At 45.8% G+C, this 17,351-nt stretch overlaps 2 protein-coding genes across 4 annotated transcripts in view; one reads left to right on the forward strand and one right to left on the reverse strand.

The window, feature by feature from the left end:
* ZWILCH (zwilch kinetochore protein) overlaps nucleotides 1-1,812 on the forward strand; it is a 34,071-nt gene extending 32,259 nt beyond the window's left edge. For both annotated transcript variants that reach the window (XM_045823722.1, XM_045823723.1), the window contains exons 18-19: nucleotides 106-221; nucleotides 1,307-1,812. In XM_045823722.1, coding sequence (XP_045679678.1) covers nucleotides 106-200 — 95 coding nt within the window. In that variant the 3' untranslated portion in view covers nucleotides 201-221; nucleotides 1,307-1,812. The remainder of the gene's footprint in view (nucleotides 1-105; nucleotides 222-1,306) is intronic.
* On the reverse strand, nucleotides 1,435-16,247 carry LCTL (lactase like). Of its 2 annotated transcripts, none has more exons than XM_045823725.1 (14): nucleotides 16,133-16,247; nucleotides 15,443-15,596; nucleotides 12,874-13,037; nucleotides 12,039-12,126; nucleotides 11,652-11,761; nucleotides 10,075-10,203; nucleotides 9,879-9,974; nucleotides 8,471-8,525; nucleotides 8,216-8,377; nucleotides 4,889-5,163; nucleotides 4,253-4,379; nucleotides 3,920-4,119; nucleotides 2,988-3,051; nucleotides 1,435-1,550 (listed from the first exon to the last, which is right to left on the reverse strand). In XM_045823725.1, the coding sequence occupies exons 2-14, from the start codon at nucleotides 15,558-15,560 to the stop codon at nucleotides 1,435-1,437; spliced, it is 1,704 nt and encodes a 567-aa protein (XP_045679681.1). In that variant the 5' UTR covers nucleotides 15,561-15,596; nucleotides 16,133-16,247. The 2 variants fall into 2 exon arrangements, with proteins under 2 accessions (XP_045679681.1, XP_045679680.1); XM_045823724.1 differs by having other exon boundaries at nucleotides 15,443-15,582; nucleotides 16,133-16,246.
* Nucleotides 16,248-17,351: the final 1,104 nt, after the last annotated feature.

Below are 17,351 nucleotides of genomic sequence, written 5' to 3' on the forward strand. Positions count from 1 at the left end.
AGATACATCATTCAGCCTTCCTCTCTTTTATTGTAAAACTCAGCAGTATACATGGTAGAAAAGCCAGCAGGATGGTAAACTGTTCTGATCTCACTACCTTTCTAGTTACAGATTTTTCTGAATTAACATTAAACAGTAGCCTGGAAGAAAGGATATCCTTTACTAATATGGTTACCTGCAGCCAGGTGCATTTCAAGTGAAGTGTGCTGGTCCTCTATCAGGTAGTATGTTCACTTTTTGTTCTCTCTGAATGCTTTGTAATGTGTTAAATACCTTATGTTTTAGTTTTTCTTCAACATAATGATGACTTAATATATTAGGAATGTCAATTTTATATCAGAAATAATATAAAAGGCTTACCAGATGTTACTGGGCTGTGCAAGTTTTTAACTTCCTTTCTACCTTCTGTAGCCAACCTAATAGCTCAGTTTAATCCTAAAACCAGAGAAACAAAACCAAGTTTTTTGAGTGGTAATATATTTATACTTTAAATCTGGATATAGAGAGTTTGATTTCAGAAATATTGATGGAAGAGAAAAATCCTTAACAGGTATATCGATTTGACATTGAAAGCAAAGACCTGTTACAAGCAATTAACCCCAGCCCAATCGTAGGACTAAGCCTCATGTGTAAATACCTTTTTAAAAATGTTTAATTTGAAATGCTGTTAGCCAACCAAAAGGATTAATGGAATAGCATTTTTTATTATCTTAACTGTTTTTGTTGTTGTTCCAGAAACAATATTAAATAGAATCAGATGAGTAAAATACGTGATATTATTCCTTCTTAAGTTGTGTTCGTCCTCTGATAAATGGAGGTTAATTTTAGCACAGTTAAGAATAAAATGAACTCTTATTTTAAGAAACAAAATGTCTAACTACAGGAAAGATATATAAATTAGTTATATTTCTTTAAGATATTTCATTGAGTGAAGTGAATTGGAATTAGGAAGTGTATGTGCTCATTTGCTTGGTGTACCCCCCCTAAGCTTTTCCCTGGTGCGTGATCGGACCCCCAGACTGAACAGATTGCGCTCCGTAGGTGACTGACTCTGCCCCTCATGTGTAGGACAGTGCTGAGATGGCGTTCGTGTCTGCCTTACAGTTACGTTTCTGGGAAGATTGGAAAATGAAAAAACAACAAGTTGTAAAACAATTTATACATCATGATTTCTTTTTGCATAATGAAAATAGATTCATAACATACAGCAAAATATTAACATTGACTTTGAGAAGGGTAAGGTGATGGGTGATTTTTATTTTACTTATTAAATTCTTATTTTTATTTTCTAATTCTTAAATCCCAGCATAAGCCCCAAAAAGAAAAAATTACAGAACCTGAAACAGGAATGTATATAAATCTTTGAAGCAGAAAATGGATGAAGATCGGAGATTCCCTCTGAAAGATGAAGCTGCAAAATGGGGCAGCCCTGTCTCAGCTCTGGCTCCGCAGGAGGAGCGTTAAGAGAACTGCAGCAATTAACACACAGAGGGTGCAGACTGTGGGTACCACGATCTCCGTCACCATCTGCATGTGGCTTAACAAAGGCTCTGAAATGGGAGAGAGAACACCAGCGCAAATGGGAACGTGATCATTTTAGCAAATACAATTTCATCCTGAAAGCTTTACCTGTATTGGAAAAACTTGGAAAATGGTATCGCACTTTCTAATTATTCTCACTTTCTACAGAAGAATGAAATGTTATAAAAAATTATGTGAGGGCTTTGGAAAATATTTCAGAAAATATAGGATAAAAAATACCTAAATTTGGTTCTTCCATAGGTACTGTAATAAAGTCTAAATGTGTATTAATACTTGTGCTTACGATAATTAATCTCTGAATATTAGCAGCTATGTCACATGGTTTTTATAATTTTCACTGCAGGGATTTATGAAAGAAAAATCCTTGGCAAACATTTCCAACCTTTCAAAGATGTTATTGTGTATCTTAAGAAGTATAAGAGTTTCTACATTGAAATTTTGCAAGGTTATCCTTGCATAGTTAAGTAACAGTCCTGAAGAGTTGAATGTTAAGCATATTTCATGTACATGAATATAGCAGTGGACATTGATTCAATACCTGCCTTTAGGTTTTGTGCCAGGGACCGTGGTTACCAAGGTAAGTAAGGCATAGGCCCTGCTCTAACCGGGTTCACAGGCTCAACAATAAGTTCTCCATCATGTCTGTACATGATAAAGGTTTATTTTAGTTTAATGAAATATACATCCTTAATATTACCTGCTCATTTAGATGTGGGAAGAGGGGTAGGCACAGTGGTATACTGGATTATAAAAGTAGCTGAGTTGGCAGGGTTTGGTTTAGCACTTTCTGCCTCTGGTACCATATTAAAGATGCGTTTGTTAAAAAAGGAAATATATTTCTCCGATTGCCCTTACAGAGATATAAAGACAAAATTCAAAGAAACAAATGGTATGTGCTGGCATTTCTTGATATATAGTTGTGTCTTTGTTATTCTACATCTCTGAGCTTTTTAGATCCCACTGCATAAGAAATGATGCTTTTCATGAGGTCAGGGACCTTGTTTTGTTTATTACTATTTCCCCAGTTCTTAGAACATCCCCCCCGCCTTAAAGTGGGTGCCAACAATTACTTGCTGAATGAGTAAATATAATATCTCGAGTGTTCTTTAATTTTTCTTTATTTCATTTGGTATAATGGTTGAATTTTTCCCTTCTTCTATAAGCCCACTATAACAAAATAATGGATTTATAAGTTTTCAGTATGATTCAAGAAGAAAAGAATAGAGTAGCTAAAATATTTCTCTTTCTGGTAGGTTTTTAAAATATTTTAAATGCTTATAAAATAGAAATTTGAAATTGCTTCAAAGTAAAGAAAAAAACATTTTTAACCATTTGGTTTTAGAAGATTGACCTAGGGTAGGTCCACATTTTCAGATTTTGGTAATATCATTTCCTATATAATTATGTGGTTTAATTATCAAAGGGGAAAATTAAAATACACTCACCTGCAGCAAGCATCTGGTTGTTGATAGAGCAAGTTTCCAAGGCTTTAAAGTACCAACTTTCCACCTAGTGAAAAGCCACTTGGTGATTAATGTTGTTTTTAATCTGCTTGTAGATTAAATTAGCTAACATTTATTAAACACCAATGTGCATCATTGTGAAGGGGTCAAAAAAAAGCCCCAAATGGTATTCTTGAGGAGTTTATAATCTAGTGCTGTCCTAGTGAATGCCTCAGCTTCCATAGTCTCACTGGAGTCACCCTAAAAAATGTTGGTAAATAAGTGAAATTTATTTTTTTAGTTATTTTTATTACGACATTATAAATTACAACTTGTATTATCATTAGCAACATAGAGAGCTAATAGAGAAAATTGTATGTCATTGAAGAACTGGCAATATTTGTTTACATTAAGATTCAACATTTAGCCTTGACCAGGCAGCTCAATTGGTTAGAGCATTGTCCTGATATGCCAAAGTTGTGGGTTCAATCCCTGGTCAAGGCACATACAAGAATCAATCAATCAGTGCATAAATAAGTAGAACAACAAATCGATGTTTCTTTCTCTCTAAAATCAATCAATAAAAAGATATATTTTAAAAAGATACATTTAGAATAACAGTAATTTAGAAAAAGACTAATGTATTAGTCTTTATGGACTAATATAACCTAAACACACAGGACTCCTGAGTTACTGTAGTCTGCCCTTAATATTCTGCATGTTAGGGCTAAATTTTAAGGTGTGCTTATCCTGTTCTAGGCAAATGAACAAATAGGTTGTACCAGTTAGGCTGAGAGACCAAAGGGCCGTGCTCCCACACACCCTGGTCCTCTTTCGTGGAGGAAAGGGGAGAGAGGTGCTTGCCCAACTCTGTGCCCCGCAGCTGCCCAGCTCTTCTAAAATCCAGAGTGAATAAGATGGAAGATTAGTCCTACCTCTCTTGGATTGGGAAAGCCATTGGCGGTGATAATCTTCTTGTAATATTGAACTGAAGCCTTTGGATACCGTGGTTTATTTCTGTTTTTAAATTCGACATAGTAGAATCCGTATCTATCTGAGTATCCTTTCTCCCATTCAAACTTATCCAAAAGAGACCAGGAAGTATACCCTTTTATATTAGCACCATCTTTTATAGCTGCAAAGACATTTCATTCCATACTTAATACATTTCATTTACTTGGAAAAATAGTACTGGGAAGATAAATGTTTTCATTTAGAAACATGTTTTAGTCAATCATGTGTATGAAGACTGTTGGTTTGTATCTCACCTTTTAGCATTTCATTTACATATCCTTTAAGGTATTGAATTCTCCACTTGTCACATAATTCAGTGCAGTGTAATTTTTGAGATGCTCCATTTTCCATCACATATATGGGAGGATCACCATATTGAGTCTGAAAGTGAGTCATAGTAATGAATATCTTTTAGAAATCCAACTAGTAGGTGGGTTTCTCAGTCTGAGGTACATAGAGACACACGTGTCCAAGCCTGCTGTATTTTAACCATGTGTGTTTTGTACTTAGTAAATGCCAGCTCACACATTTATTTAGAGATGAATGCAAGCAGGAGGCAAGTTCAGATGAAAGAATACATTTCTCAATAAACCAGCATCATTGTAGAGAAAATGTACCTCAGGTCTTGTTCTTATCTTACCCAGATATTCCATTTCAGGTGAGAAGGGCAGCAAAATAACTAAATGTGCAATAAGACTTTTAGCTACAGTTATATACATTGAAGTGGTTATTTACAGTAGGCATTAGTCTGTAAGGTCGAAATCAGCCTCTGAAATGCGAGTAACTGGACATATTTTGTTAACTTTAAGTGTAAGCACCTGCGCTGAAACTGTAAGACCCTGAATTCAGGTAAAAAAAATACCTTTGAACTAGCTTAGTGGAATGATCACCTGAGCGAAGTTGAGGAGCCTCCTTAATCCCCATGGCACAGAATATAGCTGCTGAGACCCCATATCAGGCCAGTTTGGGTCAGCCAGTTCTACTAGGTCACGATCGTTCCGGTAGCTGGGCCCCTGGCGGGCGGGGTAGTTCCTTTCTGTGATGTACCGAGTTGTAAAATGACCTAGTCCTAAGAAATCAGATGTGCCTTTAATGTAGCTCTTTTCCTGGAGTGAAAACACTGGTAACCTTGACATATCCAGGCCTTGCTCTGCACTCTTTCTTCCTGTTGAAAGAGAAAAACAATTTAACAAAGTTTTACCTTCTCACAATCATTTTATGTACTAGGATGATACTGACATGTTGACATAGAACCTGTCATCCAAATCCTGGGCTTTGGGGTTTATTTGTATGGAAAATGTAACCTTAGCTTTTCAAACTGGAATTTTGACATTTGAATACTATCCAAAAATTTAAGTTTATATTGCTTAAAAGTAATACTTTCATAGATTATTCAGTAACTGGTATGAAGACATGTGTGTAGCCATCTGGAAAATAGTGGAGTTGGATTCCTATATTATTCATTACATCAAAAAGTGGTGACTTTGGTTGCCTCTGGGAAGGGAACTGCGAGGCCAGTGCGGGGTGGGGGGGACATGTGGTCGTGTTCGTGCTCTGTTGTAGGGTAAGTCAGCTGGTACACCTCTGTACTGAAATTTTGTTCTAGCTTTCAAAATTGTAAAAATATATGTCCTTTCACTGATCAATTACAAATCCATTTACCCTACACTTTACTTACACATGTAAAAGGATATATGTACGAGGGTCTTCACTGTAGATTGAGTAGCAAAAGGTTAGAAACAATCTAAATGTCTGTCAGGAGAGACTGCTCAAACAAATGATGGGATATTTCTCAGTGCCCAACACTGCAGCCGTTGGAATGAACGAGGTAGTACCTTGTACACCGACATGAAAAGAATGCCAAGATACGTGTCGGAAAGAAACAGAGATGCACAGGGTTGCTTCCAGTGAGCACGATAACCAGTACTGCCCAGCAGCAGCGCTTTTGCTCGCATGCACACACGGTCCAAGCCCAGAAGTGCGCTTTCCCCTGGGGAGGAGGGGGCAATGGGGAAGGGGTGGGGCAGAAGGCTGACTTTGTCCTTTCTTGTACTTTAAAATATTTGAAACATGCATGTCATTATATAATCTATGCAAAAAGTTTTAAATGAATAAGTAAAAGTAACATTTTTATGAGTTGGTATAAAATATAACCATACAAATGTTTCCACCGAGACTATTGATTTAAATAAATGAAAAGTTTGTATTATTAAATACCTTTAAACTATTAGCATGTTATTACTTTCAGTTAAATTTAGTAACTTGAAAAAAACCACAAGTTATCGCCACTATACTATCTTTAATACAATAGCCACTCGCCACATGTGGCTCTTTGAATATGGCTACTGAATGAAAGACAGTATGACTGCATCCTTAATTCAGTCACATCGAAGTACTGAATTTTTTATTTTTAATAGACAAATAGCTATAGTCTGTCATTGGATAGCACAGATATACATTATCTGCATAATGTGTATCTATATATCATATCTGTATATATATACATTATTCATAACATTTCCATCATCACCAAAGTTGGTCAGCATTGGTCTAGAATTACTTTTGTTCATGTTTATTGTGAATAAAAGGGTGCTTGAGATGCCTGGAAGTAATTTGTGAACAAGATTTCAAGCAGATGCTTTCACTAGTAAAGAAAATATTAACTGCTCAGAGGATCTTTCTTTCCACATTGTACAAAGGAAGAGTTCAGCCCAGTTTCCACTTGAGTTATCACAGTTGTGTGGGGTGATTGGCCTTAAGCTAGGGTCTGCTCTATGACAAATAATCTGTTTAGCTTTTAGTGCAATCCTGCCTGCCTCCTGCAACGGCCTCTGAGGCCCCAGGTGAGTGAACACACCTTGCGAAGGCTGTGCCTCCCGGAACACAGGCATTGTCTCTGGTCACCAGGGCTTTCTCCTTGTGCATCTTGAGGAAATCGTTCCCAAGGTTTTGAGTGTGTGTGTATAGACATGCCACACAACTGGTTATTGTCAAAAGATTTTTTAGAGATTTTGTCTCATCCTTCATTTTCAGGTGATAAAGCTGACACCCAAAGAGGTGAAGCACCTTGTCCCGTCATTCACTGGTTAGTGGCAGAGTTGGAACCAGATAAGCCTGATAAATGGTGCTTCAGAAAGGGAAGGTGTTGACCTGTTGCCAGTTCTCAAACATCCAGGATAGCCTTGTTGCATGAGATTATAACCTATTTCAATATCATCCTTGTCTCTCTATTTTTTAGTGGGATGTGGGCTGATACTTCCAAATCACACAGATAATACATTTAGATTCCTATGGGCAGACACTGCTGGTTGCCTGCCCAGTAGTCCCATGTCTGTCTTCTTTCCTGCCCTCTTCCAAGGACCCATATCCTTTATGGGAGTCCTGGCCCCTGCCTGGCCTCTGAGGACCTCATCCTGGTGGTCTAGGGCACTCCAGAGCATATGGTTCTGTCCCTTGAGGCATAAAAGGGAAGCAGCTTTGGGTGGAAGCTGTTTCCTAGGAAGATTCTCCTTGTTAGAAACAGATATGACAGAGCTATTTCCCTTTTTCTGCCCTTGGGTGTTAATGTGTAAAGATGTGATGCCTGGAGCTGCTGCAGCCATCTTGTGGCCATAGAAGTTGTGCCAGAGTAGAAAGATGGAATGAACCTGAGTCCCCAGAGACACCCCTGAGGGGTGGATTAACCTAGCCCTGGACCATCTTCCTCTGGACTCAGGTGAGATGATAAATTCCCTACTTTCCAAGTGACTTTAGGTGGGGTTTTCTGTCACGTGGCACTTAAGCGCATCCTCATGAGCTCTACCTGTCTTTATTCTCTGACACTTGAAACCAGAGTTTGGAGGGAATTTCCTACGTGTCAGAAAGAACTGGCAATAGAACTGATGCCACCCACGACCGTGTCTTTGATTTCTCTCTCCTACTTCACTGCAGTTGAAATGGAGTGGAATGGGAAGACAGGACAGCAGGACACAAAAGAGAGCAGCTGAGAACTGCTGAGTTTTTCTCCTGGGTTCTAAACTTGGGATTTGCTTGGGCGTTCCCCACCCCCACGCACACCCCTAATTCAAATAACCAGTTCTCAGTTCTTTGGGGCCGAGGTTATCCCTTGGGTGCCTCACTCAAGCCCAGAGTCTTCTACCCCCCGCCTTCTGGTCATTTCCCATGAGTTCAGTACAGTTGCCGGGGTATCTGGAGTTTGAAAATGGATCTGGGCTCACCAATACGCTCCTTCATGACCTGGGGGTAGTCGCCGGCATAAATGGGGTTGGCAAACCAGCCCAGGCAGAACTGCAGGTATCTCTCGGCAGCTTCTATGTCCTTGGGATTACTGATGTCCACTGGCTCCCCCCACTCGCAGTTTAACGAAATCCCCACCAGCCCTTCAGGAAAAGAAGGAAAAAGGGGTGACAGGAATGGGGTCACTCCTCTGGGCACTCGTCTGTTCTCCGCACGTGGGAGGCGGTGACGCTCACCTCGCTGCTTGCTGCGCCATGTGTTGTTGTAGGAATGCCAGGCTTGGGCGTGGGCCTGAGAGAGGAAGGCCTGCGTCAGAGGGGTCTCGCCGTCCACTCCTCTCCTCCCTTTCAGACGGAGGTGGCCTTTCTTTCCTAACTCTGGAGATCCAGGTGGCATCCTGTCGTCTTCATGAGTCCGGCCTTGACTATCCCCGTCCATAGTCTCCCACCCTCTGGCCTCCAGAAGCACTTATTCTCTTTGTACAATAGAGGAAACCTAGTCTACCTCTGGCACAAACACACAAACCACCACTTTGTGTTATTATTTCTCAGGTTTTTGCTGAAGCCTCTTCTCACGTTCCTGGTTGTTCTCTGAGGGCACCAAGCAATGCTTTTCCCATCACGAGCTCAGGAAGCTAGGAAAATACTAAGCACCTGGAATAGTCTTGAGAAATGGGATTCAATATGTGCCAACATATTCCCTACCAGTGACCCACTGATGTCTTTATAGCTTTGCCCTTTAAATATTCAGTTTAAGAAATCATAAGCCAAATGTAGAAAGAGAAAGTTCTCTCCCCAACATGAACTTGAGGGTGTGCAACGTCACCCAGTGGCCCCTTGCCTTCCTGCTCACATCGTCCACCTTCTGCCCAGAGTCCATTGGAGCCTCCCGCCCTCACTCCCTGCCCTCTAGCCATTGTCACCTGTAACCTGCATGTCCTGTAATGTGACCCAATTCCCTTCCTTCTCATGCTTTCCTGGGGGCCCTTGTAACCATGGTGAGGCACCTTCAGCATTGTTGAATCTCTTTTTCACGTTGCGCCCTAACTGAGCTTGGTCATCCTGAAAGACCACGTCTCCTGCAGCTCTTTCCAGTTGAGACCATTTTCCCCCACGTCCCACACAGCTTAGAGAAGTGCCTGCCTCGCTCTTTACTGCTGTTTCTAAACCATGGTCCTCCCTCCTCCAAAATCCCTAGGTCTTTTGAAGTTCATGCTGTCAGAGGAGTGCTCTTCACTTCATCAACCTCCCATTACTTCTGCTTATTCATTGAAGATTTTAGCCCCTAGTTCTCTGTCACTCCTGCCCCCTCCTGTCACCATTGCATACAACACAGCTTAGACCTATAGGTGACGAGTTTTCCATGCATGTGCTCCATCCCTGGGCTAGACTGTAAGCCCTAGAGAGCAGCCACCATATATCATCTCAGCCGCAGTGTCCAGCGGAGCACTGGACGGCAGGACCCTCCCACCTCAGTCCCGTGGAAGGAAAAGGGATGGTGTGAAAGTGCTGCGGGATGTGCTGGCTCGGATGTGGGGCAGCAGAGGACTGAGCGCAGGCTCGGAACCCCGGGGCAGGCCAAGCTGACACTGGGGCTCATCGCTCCACACCGAACCCAGACCCCTCCCGGGAGGACCCACCTCACCTTAATGATGTGGTGTGCCGCCTTGTACAGGCCTGTGCCGGAGAGCTTCAGGCCTGGTGCATGCTGGCCTGTCTCGTAGCCTTTTTCTGCCATTGTCTACAGGGATGGCAAAGGGACCAAGTGACCCATGAGCAGTGGCAGGGTGCACTTCGGTCTGGGCAGTGGGTTTTCTCACCTGGAGAGGGGCCCTCCTTACCCGAGGATCACTGAAAGTGACCCAGTGTTTCACCCGGTCCCCAAAGGCCTCAAAGCACAGATTGGCATAATCACTGAAGTAGCTGATCATGCTCGCGTTCTGCCACCCGCCGTACTTGACCTGGAGCAGCTGCAAATAGAGAAGTGGAGAGAGGAGCAGGTGCCCCAAGGGTCTGTCTGCAGAAAAGACATGGAGCCTTTTGGCTGAGTGTGTGGGAGAAACATGGGTGGGTGATCGCAGCTGCACAGGGTGTTTAGAGGAGAGGGGAGCCAAGATGCAAGGTGTTGAGCATTAAGACCTGAAGGTGGTGGAAGGGAGGAACCATGATACGACATGAATGTGGGTTACCTGTGTGACACACCTTACACAAACAGGACGGGGAGCAGAGACGGCGTGAGACTCCTGCTTAAGGGGCACTTGATGGGGTGGATATTTAAAAAAATTTGTCAAGGGAAAGAGGTCTGACCATGGGGGAAGAATCTTGAATATGCATTCTGAAGCAATAAGATGGTGGGCATGAAAGGTTGATTAGGGTTTTGAGGGCCGTGCAGATGTGAGCAACCTCAGAGAAGCCTCTGTTAGGAGAGTGGATTCTGCTTTCTTCCGCAGAGGGCTCTCTCCCACCCAAAGGCTGAGGGTAGGTTTTCCCAGGATTCATCATATTACGTACCAAGCTCTCCATGGTGGGTTTGAGGGGATGCTAAAGTGAAGGCAATCAACCACGGAAAACTGGGAGTTTGTTCCCAGTTCACCTGCCAAAAGCTGGCCCTGTGCCCCCAGCCCCAACATAGAGGCTTATGGTGACTCCCCTTCCCACAGAATAAACCCGTCAGCCCCACAGTTGAGGCCATCTGAGTTACTCCTCCAATCTCTATCCTTCCCCCACCTGCCCCCTCCCCAAACTCTAGCCAAATCACTTGCCCAGCCCCTCCCTGTCTCCTTGCCACACCTCTCTAGCCCGAATGCCCCTTCCTCTTACTGATGCCCCAGCCTTGCAGAGGGCCAGTCAGATTTCATCTTTCTTCGACACCTCCCTGAAGCCACGTCTCTGTCCCCTGACCTCCCACCACACTGTGCACAGAGAGTTACATGCATGGCTCCTCTCCCGGCTAGGCTGCGATCTCTGTGGGCCTTGTTGAATGAATGAAAAAAATTGCTTGAATGGTGATGTCTAACAGTGATGTTCTTAAGCGTATTGAGACTTGGAAATTGCTTGGGGGTGGGGCTCTTGTATGAGCACATATGGTGCTGGCTCAAACAAATGAGGAAAAGGCTAAACAAACTTGTTATTCTACCATGTCATCAGATCTTACTCAAAAGATGTTTTTTCTTTATAGTATGAGTTGTTTTTTAGGACAAATGTTTTGGGAAAACATCAAAATGCACACTTATCACTTACTACAAAGATCAGTTAAACCAGCGCAACCTCCCTGCCATGGGTGAGCCAGAGAGAGTTCTTCTTTTCTCCTCCCCATCTTTTTGTCCAGGCCCATCTGCCCCACCTTGGCCGCCCCAGGTGTCCAGGTCAGGACTCCCTCCTGCCGAGCTGAGCTCCCTGTGGGCCGCTGAGCACTCACCTGCGGGAGATCCCAGTGGTGCAAGGTCACAATGGGGGTGATGTTGCTCTTCAGAAGGGCATCGATAAAGTCGCTGTAGAACTCCATTCCCTTCTCATTCACACGGTCACCTGAAGGTGAGATGAAAGAGGGCTTGATGAGGGCCATGGGCTTGGCCTTCTGAGATGTGGCATTCATAGGCCTAAAGGCCCCTCAGCCCACCAGCACTTGGGCCTCAGAGTGGTGCTATAGATGCTCTCGGGAGCCCAGCTGCCTACAGAGCCCATGTGAGCTGCTACCAGAAGAAACCAAGTCTGTGGTTCCCCTGCCCAGGACTGGGGCATCCTGTAAAGCTAACGTTGCCTAAAGGGGCTGCGCTTGGGCTGGGGAGGGGCTGCCCTGGCTTACCTCGGACACCAGTGGGTAGCAGCCGGGGCCAAGAGAGGGAGAATCGGTAGTGGTTCACGTGCAGTTCCCTCAGCAGAATGATGTCCTCCTGGGCAGAGAGGGCGGAGGGCAGGAGGCAAAGCAGGGTCACCTGGGACCCTGGGGTGGGCAGGTAGGGGGCTCCCAGGACAAGGCTTACTTATGTTTGTACTCCCAGTGAGTGAGGAAGCAGCTGCTTCCTCATCCTTACAATAGGTGCCTACACCTGCCCCACTTCTTCCTGGGGATATGCCAAGAGTCAAATAAAATGCGGGATATGGGGGCACTTTGAGAAGGCCCTTGGGGTATTCCTAATAAACTTGGGTGATGAATTTCCCAAAAAGTCAATCCAGAGAGGAAAGTGGGTGCTGAGCAGAGGGACTAAGGATGAGCTGGTCCCTCTCCCTCCACAGGGGCTGACACGCATGCAGGGATCAGGGATTCAGGCCACTTCAGCCTACAGGCCCTGGGCCGTGGTGTCTGCGCTTCGGCTAGCCGTCACTCGGCTACTCCACAGGGCTCTCAGGCTGACCCCCAGGGCTTATGCTGCCTCTGAGAGCAGAGCTCCCTGGCTTAGGTAGGGCCGGCCCTGCTTTCCTTTCCTCCTACATCTGTATTCCCACAACCTGCACATACCCTCAGACCCCGGTCCCAACTGGCCCCGCTCCCTTTGGTGGGGAGTGTTCAGTGGAGCACAGGGTTAACACTGTCACCTGGACTCCCCCAGTATGTCACCGCCCACCTCTCAGCTAGCTGTGTGCTCAAACTCCTCCCCCACCCTCAGCCCCCATCCCCACCACTCACACCCTTCACTCACCTGGACCTTGTAGTAGCCATTACAGGCCACATCTGCTGTCTCATCCCCAAGCACCTTTCCTTTCCCGCTGTGTGTGAAGGCATCCCAGATGCTTGGCCCTTTCCCTTCCTGGTCCCAGGCGCCCTCTGTCTGGAAGGCGGAACTGCCCACCCCCCAGGAGAATCCTGCAAGTAGAGACCAGAGCTGGGCCCTGGGCCCTGGGACCTCCCACTCCCTGCCTGGCACCCAGACCCTGGGCCATGCTTCCCAGGCCACAGGGCAAGCCCCTCTCAGCAGCCTGCCCCTGCCTCTAGGGGCAAATGGGGAAAGACATAATGCATTAAAATATTTTTTGGGGGGGGGACTTCCGGCCAAGATGGAGGCATAGGTAGACACACTGCACCTCCTTGCACAACCAAGATAGGGACAACAATAATTTAGAAACAGAATAACAACCAGAACTGATAGAAAATTGATCTGAATGGAAATCGGACAACCAAGAAGTTAAAATAGATGCGTTCATCCAGACCAGTAGGAGGGGCAGAGTCAGGCAGCCAGGCGCAGGTCACGGCTCAGAGAGCAGAGCGCATTGGGACTGGGCAAGTAAGGCAGCCGGGGCATGCAAGACTGCAGCTGGCAGACCCCAGCCAAGGGGTGGCAACCAGCAGACCCAGCGAGGTGGTGATTGTGGAACAAGATACTGTGCGCAACCCAGGATCCCAGCGCTGGGAAATAGAGGCTTGGGGCACTGATTGAAAACACCTGTGGAGGTTGAGGCACAGGGAGAGACTCCCAGCCCCACAGGAGAGGTCCTTGGAAAGTCCCACAGGGTGCATAAGCCCACCCACACGGAAATTGGCACCAGAGGGGCCCAGTTTGCTCGGGGGGAGCAGCAGAAGGGACTGAGGTCCCACGGAGAGCAGAGCAAGCGCCATTGTTCCCTCTCAGACCCCACCCCCACATACAGCATCACAACCCAGCAACTGGGGTGCCCTGCCCTGGTGAACACCTAAGGCTCTGCCCCTCATACATAATAGGCACGACCAGACTGGGGTGGGGGGATGGCTCAAACAGAATTAAAAGGCGCACAGCCAGTACTTTTAAGCGACCGAGAGATAGCCAACTTATCAGATGCACAGTTCAAAGCACTGGTAATCAGGATGCTCACAGAATTGGTTGATAATGGTTGCAAATTAGATGAAAAAATGAAGGCTACAATAAGTGAAATAAAAAAAAATGCACAGGGAACCAATAGTGATGGAAAGAAAGCTGGGTCTCACATCAATGGAGTGGACCAGCAGGAAGAAAAAAACATACAACCAGAAAAAAAATGAAGACATAAGAATTCAGAAAAAAAATGAGGAGAGGCTTAGGAACCTCGAGGACATCTTTAAATGATCCAACATCTGAATTATAGGGGTACCAGAAGGAGAAGACAAAGAGCAACAAGTGGAAAACTTATTTGAACAAATAATAAAGGAGAACTTCCCCAATCTGGCAAAGGAAATAGACTTCCAGGAAGTCCAGGAGGCTCAGAGAGTCCCAAAGAAGTTGGGCCCAAGCAGGAACACACCAAGGCGCATCATAATTACATTAGCCAAGGTGAAAATGAAGGAGAGAATCCTAGAAGCAGCAAGAGATAAGGAGATAGTTACCTACAAAGGAGTTCCCATCAGACTCAGCTGATTTCTCAAAAGAGACCTTGCAGGCAAGAGGGGCTGGAAAGAAGTATTCCAAGTCATGAAAGGCAAGGACCTACATCCCAGATTGTTCTATCCAACAAAGCTTTCATTTAGAATGGAAGGACAGATAAATTGCTTCTCAGATAAGGTCAAGTTAAAGGAGTTCATCATCACCAAGCCCTTATTTTATGAAATGTTAAAGGGACTTATCTAAGAAAAAGAAGATAAAAGAACATGTATAGTAAAATGACAGCAAACTCACAACTATTAACAAGCACACCTAAAACAAAAACAAAAAGAAACTAAGTAAACAACTAGAACAGGAACAGAAACACAGAAATGGAGAACACATGGAGGGTTAGCACCAGGGGAGTGGGAGAAGGAGAGAGGGGGAAAAGGTACAGAGAATAAGTAGCATAGATTGTAGGTAGAAAATAGACAGGGGTAGGGCAAGAATAGTATGGGAAATGTAGAAGCTAAAGAACTTACAACACATGGACATGAACTAAAGGTGGGGAATGTGGGTGGGAGAGGGTGTACAGGGTAGAGGGGAGTGAAGGGGGGAAATGGGACAACTGTAATAACAGAATCAATAAAATCTATTAAAAAGAGAAATAGGCAAAAAAATATTTGGTACAAAACTCAGCCCCATTAGCATATTATCTGTATAATAACTTCTAAAAAACCTGTTAGGAACTTCTTTTATTTTTAGAACAACTACATGGAGTTCTTTTCTACATTCTACCTGTCAGGAAGCTAAAGCACAAAACATATGAAGACATAAGAATTCAGAAAAAAAATGAGGAGAGGCTTAGGAACCTCAAGGACATCTTTAAATGATCCAACAAGCCAGCCAAGGTGGGCAAGCTGACAGACAGATGGACAGACCGACAGAGGAATGGACATACCAAGTGGGAAGGTTCCGTAGTAGAAGGAGGCCTCTTCTGGGGATCCCTTCCTGGCAGCCTCTGGCCTGGACGCCAGCAGTAGCACCCACCAAAGGGTGACAGCCGGCACTGGCTTCATGGCACTCAGCCCTCCTCCATTCCTGGGAAAGCACACCTGATGGGTGGAAGCCCATGCAGCCAGGGCTGGGGAGCCAGGCCCCAGCTTGGGGCAAAGGCCAGAAGGGGAAGAAGCCCGGAAGAGGAGGGTGGGAGGAGGAGGGGGCACTTTATCTAGAGGTGTTGGCTCTGCGGGGGTCAGGCTGAGGCCAGGCGCTAGATATGACTCCTGCGTGAGACACTACGGGAGAGATGAATGCTGGGCTTGGGAGCTCTGGGTCTGGTGGGGAAAGCTCCCAACCAGCCCCACTCCCTGTGTGGTAGTGGGCACCCAGCCCATACCCTGTGAGAGGCCCTGATCTAATGGGAAAACCACCTCTGCCTTGGAGGAGCTCCAGTCTGATGGGGGAGGTGGGACAACCGTGGAGCTATGGCACACCCCCACTCACACACTGGTGCGTGCAGAGGGGACAGATACCCCGACCCAAGCCAGGAACCCTGAGCAGGGTTGCCGTCCAGGGGCCTCCAGTCCTGAGGGTCAAAGCAATTCCCCCCACTGGGATCCCCTCTCTGATGCCAGCCTTGCCCACTTACCTAGGATTGTTGCTGGTCCCGGACACCCCCAGAGCAGTACCTGGTAGCCGCAGGGCTCTCACGCTGACCCTCAGGGCTTATGCTGCCCCCTGAGAGCAAAGGCCCCAGCTGGGTGGAAGGCTCTGGTTGGGGGTGTGGTCAGTGGCCTAACCCCCCATACAAAGACCTTCAGTATCCCCATTCAACAGTGTGGGCAGGAATGCTGAGCTGGACAGTGGGGCCTGAGTCAGCAGCTGGGCAGTTTGCCCTGGGTCCAGGGGAATCCAGTCGGCCTCCTCCCAGGGCAGAGGGGCAGTGACCCAGTCCCCTGACCTTTCCTGGGCCTGATGTGCCACACTTTCGTCTGCTAAGCTTAAGGCAGGTCTATCCGGGTGGGATGAGCATGTGTGAGCATCTGTCTCTGTTGACCTCTCCTTGCTGCCAGAGAGAATTCGATGTAGAAGGCAGAGCTGGTTTTTCCTTGCCTTCCTCTCTTTGGATGCCTCACTTATTCCTTCACTCATTCAACCAGGACTGTCTGCTAGAACACACCTTCCCTGGAGGCTCAGCACCTCCTTCTCCCTACCATGGCTGCCCAGGTCCCCCACTGGAACTTCTGGCACTGTAGTGCCCCCTCCTACCACCCCGCCCCTTGCAGCTCCCTTCACCTTACTCAACTCGCATCCTCCCTTCCTTTAGCTGGGCCTTCATTGTGGCTCTCTCAACTGGGAGGAGTTTACCCCTTTTAGTTGATTAATTTCTTTCTATTCATCCTTCAACTCTCCTATAGGCAGCAGCACCTCCTCCAGGAAGCCTTCCAGGACCCACCCACCCCCAGGTGAGGTTAGGCGCTGCGGATTTACCCCTCCAGCCCTGCACATCCACGTCTGCTGTTTATGTATCTGTGTCCCCTGCCCACTTGAAGGCTCCTGGGAGGCAGGGGCCTGCCTGCCTTGCTCTGCCAGCATTCCTACCCCCAGCACTTAGTTGGTACTCGGTCATGTGAGTTGAGTCTAAATAACACAATAATCGCCCTGGCTGAGTAGCTCAATTGATTAGAGTACCATCTCAATATGCCAAGGTTGCGGATTTGACCCTGGATCAGGGCACATACAGGAGTCAACCAGTGAATGGATAAGTAAGTGGAACAACAAACTGATGTCTCTCTCTCCCTCTCTCTAATCAATCAATAAAAAATTTAACACAATAATTATCCTAAAGATGCTTCCTACAGTCCAGG

Source organism: Phyllostomus hastatus, unplaced genomic scaffold (genome assembly GCF_019186645.2).
Source record: "Phyllostomus hastatus isolate PE091 unplaced genomic scaffold, TTU_PhHast_1.1 phas_scaffold_501, whole genome shotgun sequence".
Lineage (NCBI taxonomy): Eukaryota > Metazoa > Chordata > Mammalia > Chiroptera > Phyllostomidae > Phyllostomus > Phyllostomus hastatus.

Bases quoted from the DNA above. Each gene is read 5' to 3' on its own strand.
- LCTL (XM_045823725.1), bottom strand. From the start codon at position 15,560: ATGAAGCCAGTGCCGGCTGTCACCCTTTGGTGGGTGCTACTGCTGGCG. The intron at 12,127-12,873 runs GTGAGTGAAGGG...CTCTCTGCCCAG, and splicing joins ATGGCTACTACAAGGTCCAG to GAGGACATCATTCTGCTGAG. The intron at 10,204-11,651 runs GTGAGTGCTCAG...CTCTATTTGCAG, and splicing joins ACCACTGGGATCTCCCGCAG to CTGCTCCAGGTCAAGTACGG.